The 16,560-nt window shown below is 41.6% G+C and overlaps 2 protein-coding genes across 2 annotated transcripts in view; one reads left to right on the top strand and one right to left on the bottom strand.

Annotated features, from left to right (window-relative positions):
• The window catches only part of LOC109033850 (uncharacterized), a 69,174-nt gene that overhangs the window by 31,856 nt on the left and 20,758 nt on the right, over positions 1–16,560 (top strand). Inside the window, exon 2 of the mRNA XM_072301376.1 lies at positions 1,142–1,274. Within this exon, the coding sequence (XP_072157477.1) occupies positions 1,142–1,274 (133 nt within the window). The remainder of the gene's footprint in view (positions 1–1,141; positions 1,275–16,560) is intronic.
• The window catches only part of LOC109033851 (uncharacterized), a 55,462-nt gene continuing 40,183 nt past the window's right edge, over positions 1,282–16,560 (bottom strand). The window contains exon 5 of the mRNA XM_072301377.1: positions 1,282–3,248. Within this exon, the coding sequence (XP_072157478.1) occupies positions 3,117–3,248 (132 nt within the window). The 3' untranslated portion in view covers positions 1,282–3,116. The remainder of the gene's footprint in view (positions 3,249–16,560) is intronic.

Here is a 16,560-nt window from a genome sequence, read left to right on the forward strand (position 1 = left end):
TTGATGATGGGTGTGATATGACTTTTCGGCCAATTGGCTTCCGTAAATGGAGCTTTCCAGAAACTAAAAATATTTTACAAACTTCGTAATTCTTTCATACAAACAATGCAATCAGGTTCCGAATTAATTTTCGAAGTCTAATGTTATTTTCACGACATATTTTACTATAGCATTGCTGGTTGATTATCTACTCGTATAGCATTTTATCGGGATATGGTTGTGTAGTGTTATGGGTAAATCAGTTGGCATCACCGGGAAGAAAGATTGGTAGAATTTACCATTCCTTCACGCTGTATTTTACACAGCGAGAATTCAAAGTAGATTCTGCCAGAGGAATGGTTACTATACCAGTATATAGTAACGTTTACCTTTCTTCTGGCAGAATGGACCACTAGACAAGGTACGAATTTCTGCATTCTGATACATTTGTCTTGACCAAAATTTCACGTAAAATACGACGCGCACAGAAAAAATTACTGAAATCAACTCCTTCCAAAGATATTTAATGATTCTTGATGCGTGAATTCAAACCATCCGCTCCTTAAAACTCAATGCTCTACGTGATTCACATCGTGGGCTAAACGTTATCATGACAGTTTTTGCGATATATAAATCTGGCAACCTCAACCTTGACGCTTTGGCTCAACTGTAGAAAATTGACTACAGTTTGAACAACACATGGTGGAAAATGAACATTACTCGATTGAGAAACTTGTTGAAACGTTGTAGTGCTCGATTTGACTCACGTAGAGCTTTGAGTTTCTTGACAGCGGGCAGTTCAAATTCCTCGTAACCAATGTGAAATAAAAACGTTAATATCTTCGTTTGGAGTTTGTTTCATTAGTTTTCATTGTGCGAATCGTGCTCTACGTGAAATTCTGGTGAAGAAACATGTATTAGAATGCTTAAATTCGTACCTTGTCTAGTGGTCCATTGACGCTGTGTGAAACACGGTGTGAAAGAAATGGTAAATTCTACCAATCTTTTTTCTCGGAGGCAAAGCAGGTTGGAAACATGAATCCAGGGCCAGGCGTCTCGCGAACATTTGTATGAGTGGAGGAACATCTTGAATAGGTATATCTCATTGTTTTAGAAATTTTGAAAGAAATTTAATGGAAATGAATGCTTTCTTTTGTTTCAGATGAAGTGGTGGAATTTCATATTTGCCGTGTTAGTGATCTCAATCGCGTCCGCTCTCGCAGAAATCTACGAAGAGACAGAACACGAAGTCCTCGTCAGGAATGTACGAGGAGTCAAAGAAGAAAAAGGCAAAGGTAAGCTTCAATTCCGACTCTAATTTGCAGTAAACAACCTATTTAAGTAGAGAAACTAATGGTACATACATTGTTTCTAAAATAAGTCAGAATTGCTTGTTCCTTGCTACAGGATGTGATTCATTTTAAAAGGAGAACCGACTGATGCCAGTGGAAATCTCGATCACCTCGAAACGAATTGTTATGAGCTCTCCTTTATAAAAGGGTGATCAGGCGTAGGTGCCCTCTACTTGCCGAGCTTTGAGCCAGAGGGGCGTAAATGCATTGCAACGTTGTAAAGTTTTGCTCACACTCGAGGAAATTTCCTAAATGATCAACGGGAAATTCCTGTTAACAGGGCCGGATTAAGGGGGTGGCCACATGGGCCGCGACCCATGGCGGCAAAATGTAGGGGGCGGGAAATTTTTCAATCTTTTTGAATGTAGGTATCAAAAAAAGAGAGAGAAAAATCGGATTCAGAAGATAAATTACATACGAGAAAAGGCGACAAAATCTCTCATTTCTTGAGAGTGAAAGTATTGTAATTTCTAATTTTGTCGTCTTTCGGTGATACAAGAGACAACACCTTTAATTAGTCGAGTTAAGCGAGAAACCAAACACGCAATTTGACCTGGAACGGAGCGGTGCGGCGGTCGGCATGAAACGCATAGCGCCTACAAGACTGCATGAATACTTCACGCATTGCGCCAAACAGTGTGGTCAGCAGCGGTCGGCGTGAAACGCATAGCGCCTACAAGACTGCATAAATACTTCATGCATTGCGCCAACACAGTGCGGTCGGGCAGCGGCGGAAGTTAAAATTATTAACCACGTTTATGTTTGTTCTTTCATAATTTTTTCGTTCGTTTTTTATGAATGGAAGGCCTTGCCCAAACAGGGATGGATTTAAGGAACTAAACTTTTGTTAATGTTGACAGGGCTTTCACAAAAAATATGGCCAAGAGACGCGTCTCATACACCCCTCCTCCACCGGCACGTTCACTTGATGGTTTTTATAGATCGTATTCGACAGATCACACAGGTGAGATTATATTGATATCGATTGGTTCAATATGTAACCATAGCCTCAAAAGTCAATTTAGAAATCTGAGGTAACGGGTCTTATGTGATCGAATTATTATTCTCTCGAGCACAAAATGCCAATGAAAAGTGGAATTGTTAGGAATTTTATCATTTTCAGCTTTTCCGAATTAAATCCTAAAATTTCTGTTAGAGGTTATGTTCTACTGTTTTGAACCAAACGATACATCGAACCACTGTCGAATACGATCTATTGATGTTTCAAAACGAATGAGAAGGGGGCGGAAAAATACAGGCGGCCCATGGGCGGCAAGTAGGTAAAGCCGGCCCTGCCTGTTAAATAGATCGCGACAGAAATTTTACAACGCAACACCTTGTTTCAAACAGTATTTCTCCTACCTCAAAGAGATCTTATATGTAACTTTATAGAAATTTCCGATTGGAAAAAAAATCGCTTCACGGCACACTTGACAGGAGCATTTTGCTCAATGCGAAAACTTATCTATTCATTAGAGAATGGTTGTACACCTTCCTTTAAATACGATTAATTTTGGTAGATTTTCTTTTTTATTTGAAAAGAGCTCCTGAAGTTTTTCTACAAGTATATGCAAAACATGCAGTCGCCAATGAGTAAAACAAATCAAGCAAGACTTCACAAAGCGTCAATGTGATTGAACCACTAAATGGACTCATATCCATTCATTTTTGTCTGATTTCTTAAAAAAAAAAAAAAAAAAAAAAAAAAAAAAAAAAAAAAAAAAAAAAAAATTCAAGGTACTGAGGCATAGTTAAGGAACAAGACCTCCGTAACTTCAGAAAGGTCTACGAACTTACATGAGAAGATCTGAATTTTTGTGGAAGTGTACGCTCAGCATTCAACGTGCATTTTCTGCTCGTAAGCCTGCTACCTGCAGAACTTTGGTTGGGCCAAACTGTGCGGTCGTCATATTGAATCTGAAACAGGAGAAGAAAAAAGAACATTGTAAATACTTTTAAAGGGCATTTAAGAATGAAAAAAAAATTGTAACTTCAATTTCAGCCATTGTAAATTGTCTTCATATCCCTGAAAAAGCTTATCGTTGGATTTCCGACCCTTTTCTGAAATACCCCGATTTCGGCGTTGCTTACCGTATCTTCATGGCAGCACTGTGTTAAAAGTTGAGACTCTGATCTCATTACTCCTTCGAACTTGGATCTTGACTTTATCTCGACGCGATAACTTCAAATGAGACGTCCCCATGACATAAATATCGATCAAAAGGCACCTCTCCTCAAAAAAAAAGAAAGAAGAAAAAAAAGTAAACATGTAGTCGGTCATATCAACACCTGCCTCAGCGTATATTTTGTCAAATCCGCTTTTCATGACTTTCTCATTTTCTGAACGTGCGCTCAAGAAACGTGGTTACTAAGGCATGAAAACGACTTTCACAGCTTTTTCTTGCATACAATCAAGGTTCGTCAAGTTTTGTTGAATCTGAGTGATGATTAAGGGACGGAGATCACCACTTCGCCAAGCTCAGTGTTCGTGTTGCTACACCTAAAAGTTTGATTTTTCCCCATTAATTCCAAGTTTACAATATACTATCTTATCTATCCTTAAACACTTTCTGTGACGTAGTGGCAATTTTTATCTTTAGGTAACTTAGCTTCATCCTAACTCTCCCTTAAATATAGTGGTGCTTCATTTAGGGAGAGTGTAATTGCAGATTCCACACAAAGAAGAATCGATTTTCAACCTAACTTTCAATTCTGTTTGATAGGCAAAAAACTACCGCTTTGTTCAGCCAGTTATTTGTTCATTGATCACCCTCTGATCCTCTATTCATTTGCAGCACCCACAATTTCATCTGATAGGCAAAGCAAAGTGAAAGCTTATCAAAATTTCCCCACAATATCATTATGAAGCTAGATAGTTTAGAGAATCGGATGATTTTTCGACAAATTTCGATGATTTTTGCGAGAGGGTTTTAAAGCACTTATTAGAGGCACCTGAAATAAGTGAGGGATTGGGGGTGGGCGGTGGGCGTGTTCATTAAAGGGACCGGGACCCTCTGGAAGATCAAACGCGAAAAGTTGAAGGAAGCGGCACGCCACGAGGACATCCTAATGAGAGAGCGCTCCTGTAACGTCGCGTTGCGGTGCGAGCTGAATCAATGATTTTTCCGAGTTTTCCACGAAAGAAGCCCAAACGAGACAGAGAGTACACCAGGGCAAAGCTTTTCATGTCACAGAGAGGAACAAGATAAACACGGCGAGTTTTCCCTGAATTCAATTCCCATCTTCAAAAAAGTTTTCCAACCTACGTCAATAACGCCTTATCAACTGAGGTTTGTAGGGATGACTCATTTAGCCTTACATACTTACATTTGGACGAATTTGAGCGGGATTCGACTGACTCCATTACACGTTGCCTAGTTATAATTTTTTTGATGGAGAATTAAATAACTCGACACCTTTAGACTTTCTATGAGTTTACTTTAAAGTATGAAAAACAAAAACAAAAAAACACTAGAAATGTGGCCGGAACATTGAAAATAACAGGATGGAAGAATTGGGAATTTGGAGATTTCGAATTTTTGTCATTGAACTTTATTTTCGAATAAGGATCTACAATCTCTGGCTCATTTTAGAAACAACACAAACGCCATTAGTTTCCATATCGACGGTGTAAGTCGGAAATCGCATAACTCGCATGCGGTGTCTGAAAATCTCCGCCTTTATGTTATTTTTTTTAAGGAGAACAAGTTGACATCATTCCTTGAAGTTTTCGTAGAATTTTCTTCGCGCGAAGAGGAAATGAAGCGCAAATGAAGTATGACAGGAAGTCTACGACGTTGCAAACCGAGTTATGTGATTGCCGACTTACACCGTTGATATGCCGAAAAGAGTACCCATTTATGAATGAGTTATAGAAATAGAAGTTTTTAATTGCAAAATGAAGTTCAGTTTGTTTTGCCATGATTTCACTGCGGTACAGTGTGGACCCAGCACAATTTTTCCGTCCTCATGATGAAAAATATAATTACAAATTTTCAAGTTTCATAGTTTTGCCTTTAAGAATTAAACATAATAAAAAATGGAATGAATAAAACATCGGACAAAAATTAGACGACTAACGACAGTTAGGCTCATTTTCATCAAATCCGTCCATTTAATTTTCCCATTGAATTCGTAATATCTAATAAAATACGGGTTAAATGAGGAATTTAGAAATTATTAGGAATTTTAAGGCAACCCGGAAAATTTTTGGGAATTCAGCAAATGATTAGCTCTTGGAAGAATTTTCGCTAGAAGTATGAAATTTGCCCTTCTGATGCGAGGGAAAATTGAGCGTTTCTCGGAAAATGGGAAAACCTTCGGATCTGAAAGGTATGGAGTTGTATAGCTTCTCTCCCATCAATCATCACTGATAATCTAGGTAAGAAAGTATAATAATGGACTTACTTCTGCCAAACGGAACTGCGCATTAAGAAGTAAGCCCTGAGACCCATAAGAATATGTGCATAAGAGGGCTCACGTCATAATACACTTGGTTCTGTTTGGCAGAAATACGTCCAAATGGGGTTTCTGTTAAACCTGTAATTATATGAATATCGCGGCATTCATAAACGTCAGTAGTTTGAGAAAGGCGGGAAAACAAGATTTGCCTTCAATTTCGTGGGATACCACATACCTACTCCGGAGTTCGAATAGTTGCGCGCTTGATTTCTGCATTGAACGATGCGAGTACAATACCTACATACATCCATAAACGTCAGTTTGCGACAGGCAAAAACCTAAAATTATCCTACATTTCCATGTGATACCACAAGATTACTCCGGAGTTCGAATAGTTGCGCGCTTGGTTTCCGCTATGACCAGTGTTTATTCATAAAATATTTCTATGCGCTTGAGGCGAGGAGCATTGGACCGAGTTTATCAGAAAGGAACCAACCCACTTTTTCGAAAAAATTGAGATAAAAATATTTTTAAGTCCAACTAGTCGTTTAAGTAATTTCTCCGGTTAAAATCTGAAAGTCGAGAGAAAGAAATTAGTCTGTGAAGAGAGGGGTTCAAGTTTATTTTCTGCACTGAACCTGATGCGGAATAAAACATGAAATTTTTTTCTCGCAGTTTCAACCTGATGTAGGTTGAATTAGAGTCCCTTTATACTGAGAGTTAAGACACCCCCCCCCCCCTCCCCTCATGGAGTCAGAAACGGGAATAAAGATTACACAAATCGAACGTTTTTCGTAATCTTTGATCGGCTCTCTCTCAAATTACATTCTCTGTTCCTTCTCTCATTCCGTTTTTTCCTTATCAAACCCGTTATTCCCCGGTCCATTCCAGATTACAATCTTTGCAATTGGTGACAATGTAAACTTCATTCCCGGGGTTGTGACACTATGAAGGCTAAAAAACGGGAGCCAATCAGAAATGGATTCGTATTGTCTTTACTCTCGGTATAAAGGGACTCTACATTGAACCTGATGCAGGAATAAAACTTGAAATCTTTTTTTGCAGTTTCAACCTGATGTGGGTTGAATCCTCTCTGATGAACTCGGTCCGATTCTCCTTGGATTTTTCTCGGGTCAGTTTCGTCTGCGGGTCCGTCGCCGAGACAAAGCATTAGTGCGGGGTCTCAGGGCGCTGCGTCCCATTCAAATTTACGAGGGCTCCCCCGATCCCCGGCAAATATTAGAGATCCCCTCTATCTCCTTTTTTCGTCGATGCAGCCTTTTAATCCACCACTGGCGCCCGCGAAACTTGCACATAAATTCCGCCAGAGGGCGTGCGGCACCCGGGATCGGGACCGCGGGGAAGGAACCTAATTTAACGGTGTAATAAACTGTGTTAAAGGTAAAAGAAAAAGACTCAGAGTTGAGTCATAAATTACCGGGCAACGAATGGGGGCCAAGGGGGGAGGTGACGTTGCCCGTTCGGGCAGGATATCCCGAGGAAATCCCTCTACGTTCTCGCGGGCGATTTCGTGCGATCCGGCCGGGGCGCCCCCGCCTTTGATTCGGGACTTTTGAGCCAGGTTGCGCTCCGTGTTAACTCGCTAAGTATTCCTGACAGTAAATGCGAGTTACGGGGGACAGGGCAGGGACCTCCTATTTTATATTTCCTTATCAGTGTCTCCTGACTTTCCCCACCCCTTGTCGCTCACAGGGTCCGCACCATTGCCGATTCGCTTTTGAAATGCACCGCGTTTAACAGGAAGGAACCAACCCACATCAGCTATTGCCAATTTTAACTGGGCACTTTCATTCTTTACGAGAAAACGTTTATGCGGATCCCTTTGAAAATGTAAAGGAATTTGCTTCGTACTATGGAGAAAATTCATTTCTGGATTTCAGGACATTTCTCAGCAAAAAGGCTGAGTATCTCATCACGCTGCGTGGTATAAGTGAGGTATTTGCACCCATAATTTGGACGTATTTTTATCAAACGGAACCATGTACATTAAGACATGAGCCCTGAGACCCACAAGAATATGTGCATAACAGGGCTCACGCCATAATTTACACAGTTCCGTTTGATACGTCCATTTGACCAAGAAACACTTTGAAATTACTAAAAAATACGACCCGAGTAGAAATCACAAGGTTTTGCCCTCAGATTTGAGCTCATCACTCCGAATATTCTTTTAGAGTTACTTCAAACTGTTTCTGGTCTTTTGTGTAATCTGACATGGCACGGCCTGACGCGATGTGGCGCTTGGAAATTCTTAAGAAACGTCCTGAAGCTAAGGAACCACCTTCCAGCTATAGGTAAAAGAAAGGCAGGCAGAAATGCCAAAGTTTTGACGTTTTTGATCTTAAAAATACAAGCGACTGAAAACTGCAGATTCTTGGCTACAGAGCTTAATCTAGTTTTTATTTTTCGAGAGGAAGAAAAGGCACTAATATTTTTGCATGAAATCAGTATTGAATCTTTCAAAATTTTAAAAGAATAATCACGCAAAATTGGCACCACTGAGCCTCGTCCATTCAAACACATGTAAAACAATCGACTTGAATGGGGGCAGGCTGCCTCACATGGACACATCATTATTGTGTCAGTATTTATGTAATGCACTTTTATGGCGGCAAAACAGTATTGTCAACATGTTCTTTTCCCCCGATTTGTCCCGATTCACCCTGACTTTTCCCCGTTTTCGATATTTTTTTCTGATTGTAAACACCATGCTCAAATCGCCCTGCTGCGGTGCTGCGATTGTGGAATCGTATGATGTAATCAAAGTTTTTAATAATGTTTTGTCCGGGGCGAGGTAATTAGCTCATCAACGAGGGTGTGGGGGGGGGGGGGGTGGGGTGCGGAGCAAAAACACGGTAACTTGTACAGGACCGGGGCATTTGGGCGTCATTTGTCGGGATGTTCATTTACTAAACTGTGAGAGCGTTTACTCGCCGATGCGCCATGCGATCCTGCATATAAATTACACTTAATTGCTCTCCACACCCGCACCCTCCAGATGATGCCAAAATGGTCTCAAAATTATTTTTACGAAATTTTAAAAATGTTTACAAGTGGCGCAGACAATCAGAAATCGCCGAGAGTTTGCAACCGCGGAATGCTCGTGTAAATCCGTCTTTTTGCAATGATTCGCACTTACATAGTGGTAAAAAACTTGAAAAAAAGCAGCCTCGGCTTTTAGCGCCTTCAAACCCGGTGATACCTCTCCCTTTGCCAGGAGGTTTAGTTTAGTTGCCTATCCGAACCAAACTCGATGAAGAACCCTGATTGCCTGATTCCACTACGCAATCGTTAGTGTGCCATGCATTCAAGAAAAAGATAGACGTGAGTTTGAATTCCAAGCATAATAATTAGTACTTCCTTCCAGGGCCGGATTAAGGGGGTGGCCGCATGGGCCGCGGCCCATTGCGGCAAAATTAGGGGGCGGCAAATTTTGCAATTTTTTTAAATGCAGGTACAAAAAAATCGGATTCAGAAAAAAATTACAAACAAGAAAAGGTGACAAAATCTCTCATTTCCTGAGAGTTCATTAATTTCTAATTTTGTCGTATTTCGGTAATACAAAAGACTGCGCACCTTTAATTACTTGAGTTAAGAGAGAAACCAAACACGTAATTTGGCCTGGAGCGGCGCGGCGCAAAGAGAAATGATGACGAGGACTTGAGATGAAAAGGAGATGCCCTCGACGCGGCGGTCAGCATGTAGCACATTTTAGCGCCTACGAGACTGCATGAATACTTCACGCATTGCGTCAAACACAGTACGGTCAACAGCGGTCGGCGCGGCGTGAAACGCACAGTGCCTACAAGACTACATGAATACTTCACGCATTGCGCCAAACACAGTGTGGTCAGCGCGGCACGGTGGCGGAAGTTAAAATTATTAAACCACATTTATGTTTGTTCTTTCTTAATTTGTTAGTTCATTTCTCACAAATGAAAGGCCTTGTCCCCACAGAGATAGGTTTACGGAACTGAACTTTCGCGCGAAGTTCCATGAACTTTTGCTAGTAGTGTTGACAGGACTTACGCAAAAAATGTGTCCAACACGAGTGAACGCGTCTTATGCACCCTTCTCCCGCCGGCACGTTCACTTGATGGTTTTTGTTGATGTTTCAAAATGAATGAGAAGAGGGCGGCAAAATAAAGGCGGCCCATGGGCGGCAAGTAGGTAAATCCGGCCATGCTTTCTTCTGTAATTCTGTGCTTCTAAGTTTTCATATATTTCGAAAATTTGTCTGCTTTTTTCATGAGGTCAGAAATTAGTGAAAGTTCATTCAGAAATTCTCAAAATTCTCCAGATAAAAATGAAATTTGCGCGAAAAAATCTGACAACATTGAAATATATAGTTATGTTCTTTTGTGAGAAAAACGACGAACTCAAAACAGGATTAATTTCGTTAATTACCTAAAGGCGCAAAAAACTAAAAAATTCCCTCCTTTGAATTTTTTTTAAAGTCTCCCATTTCTCCTATGACCTCACCCGCTCTTCAAAAACTCTAGGGAGCTTCTCTGATTTTATAATTTTTACTAAAGCTGAGTACACTTCGTTAGGCGCACGGTGCAAATGACATTGAGGACTTCTTGATCACATTTTGATGAGTAATAAAATAATACTAATTGTTATTTATGTATACGATGAGATATTTTTAAGAATTATCAAAACGCACATCCAGTTGATAACTGCAGAGTGCAGATGCTTCCTCTCATACCAGTATTTCTTTCACTCTAAATGTGGCCCCAGTTCTTCGATATTATTATTTCTTATCAAAGTAAAAAGAAGAATTCAGTTATATCAGGATTTACAAACTGGTTAAAACTGGTCTCACGTGATACTGCACTACAGTCTAGTGAACGAACATGATCTCAGAGCCGAAAGTATATGTATTAATGTAATATTTCATTCATATAATATTTAACGAAAAAAATTGGGATGACGGATCAAATATGGGAAGTCAATAATATTCATTAAATAAATGTCCTATTTTAAGAAGTTTTAACTTCGGAGGCCCAGCATATGTTCGATGAATATGTTAGCAACATAAGAAATATTAGGACGTAACGATGAGAGAAAAAACCGCCCAGGAAAAAGTCGAAACTTGGAGTTTGATCAGAATTCAAAGCTCACAATCTATCGGCGGCTGAAGTGCGAAACCACATGCCTATGCTACCGTGCTAAGGAAGAACGCCGCATGAACATTCGAGAGTTGCCAAATTTCCTCCAAAGAAACGTTTATTTTTGGGGAAAGTTGAGAATACTTTTCTTTGAAATTTTCAAGAACTTTAGGTGAAATTGCCAACATAATTATCTGAAAAATTGGAAAAAAAACTTTTGCAAATTTTCCCGAAAATTCGTGATTAATCAAAGGAAGTTTGGCAACGCGTGAAGGTTCATACGGCGTTCTTCCTTAGCACGGCAGTATATTTGCAACGGTTGCGGACTTCCTGTCATACTTTTTATTTTCCTGCGAAAACTATTAGTCAACGTATAATTTCTTGAAAATTCCCTTGATTCTTCCTCTCTGTTAGCTTGCAAAATATTCTGTGTGGATTCAAAGCTATGAAGTTGGCTTGTCCCTCTACTAAAAAGTAAAATGGGAGCGGAAATTTTGAGACATCGCAGTAGAGATACGTGGTTTTCAACTTTGGCGATCGATGCGATTGAGTTGCACCTCGAAGACGGATAATTTGTATTTCTCCAGAGGCTAAAATACCTTGGTGCCGCTGAGGTAATTTAACAAATTTTCCCTGACATTTTCGTCATTTTTCCTGACATTTCCCGGTTTTCCCTGACAATTTCGTCATTTTCCCTAACATTTCCCGGTTTTCCCTGACGTTTTAAAATTCCCCAAAATTTTCCGGTTTTCCCTGACTGTGGCAACCCTGTTATGAAAAATTGCACAATCTTAGCAGCATGCAAGTATTATACGCCCTTTCACCGAAAAAGTCCTCAATTATTCCAATATTTGATTCGTTAGTCTAGGAGCTGGAATGAGCGAGATAAGCTTCAAAAGACGAGCCGCGAGTGCTACCGGGAAGGAACCCCTTTTCCCCTCCTCCCCTACTACCCCCCTTCTGAGGGGGAGGAGGAAAAAGAGGAAGGGGCGGTCCAGCTACGGATGCTGTACCTGGAATTGAAGTCTCCGGGAAAAACGCCCCCCCCCCCCCCCGCCAGCGGTATCGGATGCTGAAACGGTTGCGATCCTTGCCTTCCGGAAGGGGGGGGGGTTAGAAAGGAGGGGGGGGGTTGCAGGGGTACGCTCCTTGGCGTAATCTCTGACGGTAATTACGCACGTTGTCCGTGGATACCGCCGATGCGCGGCCAAGGAATCTGAGGGAAATTACCCCTCCCCCCCTCCCACCACAGCGTTGCCGACCCCGAGGTTAAACCGATTTGACCGGTTTTTTTTTTTTTTTTTTTTTTTTTTTTTTAAATGAAAAAAAGACTATGACCCTGCCTTCCAACGGAAAAGTCTCCGGTGTGAGATTTAACGTCGGACTGAACTTCACGAAATTTTTTTGGCTCATCCGTAGGAGCACCAATTAATCTACATTAAGGCACTGGCGCACAGTGGATCGAGTCGATAAGAGAGGTTGGACAACATTTAGAAACTTTAAAAGCTTATAAATCCGTTTCTACAAAACTTTGGGGTTCTAAAAGTGGTTTCATTGATTTCCTCGTGAAATTTTCTTTTCAAAGCACTCCTTGAAACTTAATGTGACGAAATAAACATCAAAATTTGCACTTTTAGTTAAAAATTCAATTTCCGACCTCTCTGATTGATTCGATCCACTGTGCTGCGTAATGCGTATATTGTTGGCCAAAATGCGAAACCACGTATCTTGTTTGTTTATACTTACGGCCGTCAGCGTACCGCATCAACCTGTTTTTCGCGACCGAACCGGCACATAAATGGCCAATATCTGTCTATGCAATAGTGGCGAAGGGTGAATGATCGATTATCGATATTCCTCAACTTGAAACTATTGTAAACAATCGATTAACAAGGTGCTCGTTGCGAACACCCTGATTATCGATCCTTCTCCATATGTTTAAATGGCAGATCAATCGATTTATCTCAAAGCACGCCACGCCACTCCACATCGACGGTGAAACTACCAGACCACGTATCTCGTTTACGGTGTTTAAAAATCTCCACTTCTATTTTATTTTTTTGGAATTTCATGAAATTTTCCCAGCGTTTTCTTTGCACAGAGAAGAAAAAACAGGGAAGTTTTCAAGGATTAACTTCGTGTGGTTTTCCATTTAAAAAATAAAGTATGACATGAAGTCTACAAGTAGAGTTCCTTTATACTAAGAGTTAAGACAATGTGAATCCATTTCTGATTGGTTACTGTATTTTAGGCCTCCGCAGAATAAAGATTACATTTTCACCAATTGCAAAGATTGTAATCTGGAATGAACCGAGGAATTACGGGTTCGACAAGGGACAAGCGGAATGAGAGAAAGAACGGAGAAAGGAATTTGAGAATGAGCCGATCAAAGGTTACGAAAAACTGCCAATTTGTGTAATCTCTATTCTCGTTTGTGACTCCATGAGGAGGTGTTGTTTTATGACTCTCAGTAAAAAGGGACTCAAGTCTACAGCGTCGCAAACGGAGATACGTGGTCTGGTACTTTACCCGTCGATAAGTATGTATAAGCACTGGAAATCCGGCAACGCGGGCCGATAAGTGCAGAATAATCCTATTTCTGCGCTACGTGGCGCTACGTGACGTAACGTGACGTGCCGCGAGGAGACGGTGGCTTGGTTGCGCCGCGCCTGGCCGGCAATTCCATCGACATTCAAGGCATAGTTGCCAGGTGCTACAGAAAAATTAGCTTTTCCCCCGTTTAAAGCAATGTAAAAAATCCACATTTTATGGGAAAATCTAGGAACCTTGCTCCGAGGCTCACAGTTGGTTTCCTTCCCTCGGGAGCGGGATCCGGACGCGGAAATATTCGCGAGTCTCCGGGTTTTCACCGCCACCGCGGCGCGCGGCGCGCGGCGCGTCGCTCTTCGAGTCTGTCGTCGCTAATGCCCCCTCCCCGCCCCCGCAGGCCCCTGCGCCGGCTCCCGATACCACCTGCATCGCATCCTCCGCCCCGTTGCGTGGAGCCAATCAAATTAGTCGTCGTTGGGGATTGGGGTTGGGGTTGAGTGAGCTCCACGGACACGAATTTTATCTTAGTGGCCACCGTAACACCGCACCGTCGGTATTCGAACCCTCCTCCAATTGAACGGGGGGCTCAAACGACGACGGAAATGGGGGTTTAGTCCTCGCGTCACGTCGTGGCTTGAATCCGGTGCCACGCTGAAATTCTCACGGTAGAAGGAGAGAGCGATAAGGAACTGCTATTTCAGGTTCATGCTAGAAACAACGTATGTGCCTTTAGATTTCTTATGCAGATGGGTGATTTTATGGATGAGCCGGAAGCAGTAGTTCCTTATTGCAAAATTATTAAGTCTAATGGGATAAAGGTTTAGTCCTCGCGTCGCGGCTTGAATCCGGTGTCACGCTGAAATTCTCATGGTAGGAGGAGAAAGCAAAAGGGAACTGCTATTTCAGGTTCATTCTAGAAACAGCGTATGTGCCATTAGTTTCCTTATACAGGTAGGTGATCTCATGGATGAGTCGGAGGCTGCATAGTTCCATATTGTAGAATGAGTCTAATGGGCTTGTTGCACAATTTTTTTTTGCCCGTTTGTATCGAAAGAACTAAGTACTCTGATGTCACAGGAATTTTTCCGGAGTTTTTTTGACCACCGGAAACTCTCAGAAGATCGACTAAAAACGCCCGAAACTGCCGAAAAGGTGCGTTACGCAATTTAGCTACGGCCTCATGCCAATTTTGAAAGAAATTGAACAAATCGACGGTGTAAGTTTGCAACGACGAGTTTCGTTTGCGGTGTTCGAAAATCTCCGCTCCTATATTATTTTTTAAAAAAGGATCAAGTCCACATCATTAGTTGAAATTTTCAAAGAATTTACCTCGTACAGAGAAAAAAAATCACGGAAGTTTTCAAGAATTTCCGTTGAGTAGTTTTCCATGTAAAAAATAAAGTATGACATTGACATGACTGAAAACTTACACAGTCGAAATAGATTTTGAGATACGGTTGCACATAGAGATCAGGGACGCTGGACGCAGGGTTGCCACAAAATTTAGGAAATGAAATTCCCTGACATTTCCCTGATTTCCCTGACACATTTTGGTGAAATTCCCTGACAATTGAAGATGTGACGGATAGTTACGAGGGCACAATTAAAAATAGTTTTCAGGCAAAATTTCTTGTTCAAAATCTCAAACCCACTCTAGAAAGCAAATGAGGGTGATTTAACAAATTTTCCATGACATTTTCGTCATTTTCCCTGACAATTCCCGGTTTTCTTTGACATTTTAAAATTCCCTAACATTTCCCGGTTTTCTCGGGTTTCCCTGACTGTGGCAACCCTGTAGACGGACAGACAGACACAAGTTTTTTCAAGAAAGGTTTGTTGACTCCAGGAACCCCTAACGCTTGGAAACAGTGAAATTTTAACTGTTTTTCTCTCTTTTTTTACGATAATTCTTCCTCTTCTAGCGAGGATAGCTAGAAAGAAAAAATGATCTCGGAGGTCCCTTTTTGCGAATGGTCACATATCTAAGAAAAATCGTGGAGGACCAGCCCGAGGACGAACGGCGAGTGGAGCTGCTCTGGGAGGGGGGGGGGGGGGGCGTGGTATCGTGGCGGGAATGAAAGGGAGCCGAATGGATGCTGTAATTACAGCTGGACGTGGCGTGGGCCATTCATCTTGGGCGCATCGAATTACAGCCCGATAAATTCTCACCGCCACCACAGCCGCGACCGCCGAGCTTTTAAATTTCAACTCTTCCTCGATTAGTTCCTAAACGGGGGCCCGAGAAAACCCCCTCGCGCCGCGCCGCCCCGCGGCTGCGTAACCACGCAACCCTCAAAACCTCGCGAGACTTGCACCGTTCGTGGTCCAGGCGACATCACGGCTCATGAGTTTTCCGCGCTCCGAGAGTTTATTTATTTCCTCGATATTATCAGGTGATCGACTTGCAGTTGTGAGCCCACGATTATTACCAGTATAAGTATACTGCTCTGAAGGCAAAACGCCGTATGAGCCCTCAGGCGTTGCCAAATCTCCCCCGATAAATCACGAATTTTCGAGGAAATTTGTAAATATTTTTCTGCAAATTTTTCGGAGGATTTCGCTCATAATTTGATCCAAAGTGCCTGAACATTTCAAGGAAAAATATTCTTAAAGTTCTTCAAAAATGAATGTTTCCTGAGAGGCAATTTGGCAATATTCGAGTGCTCATACGGCGCTTTTCCTCAGCACGGCAGTGTAAGCCTGTGTCATACCTATACTTTCAAAATACTCCATCAAAATGTCATGGTCAAGTAGTGCTGAGATTTGTCCAAGTCATCGAATAAGCCAATCACAACACCTGACCTTGATATTTTGATGTCTAGCTTTGATAGTGTGACACAGGCAAATCACTTGTGTGTTCCAGTTTAAATAGACTCTTTCAGACAGGAGGGTCTGGACCCCAAGGATTTCTTACACGATCTGAAAATTTGCCTAAAAAGGTAACTTTCTGTGATTTTCAGGCACCAAGTTTTGCAATTTGGAACTAAAAAGAGACAGCGTATGTCCCATTAGTTTCCGTACGCATGCAAGTGTTTTTATGGATGAGTTCGGTGGCATGGAGTGCTTGGCGATGTATCGATTGATCTGTCATTTAAACCTGTGGAAAAGGATCGATTGACAGGGTATTCGCAGCGAACACCTTA

This window comes from Bemisia tabaci, chromosome 6 (genome assembly GCF_918797505.1).
Source record: "Bemisia tabaci chromosome 6, PGI_BMITA_v3".
Classification (NCBI taxonomy): domain Eukaryota; kingdom Metazoa; phylum Arthropoda; class Insecta; order Hemiptera; family Aleyrodidae; genus Bemisia; species Bemisia tabaci.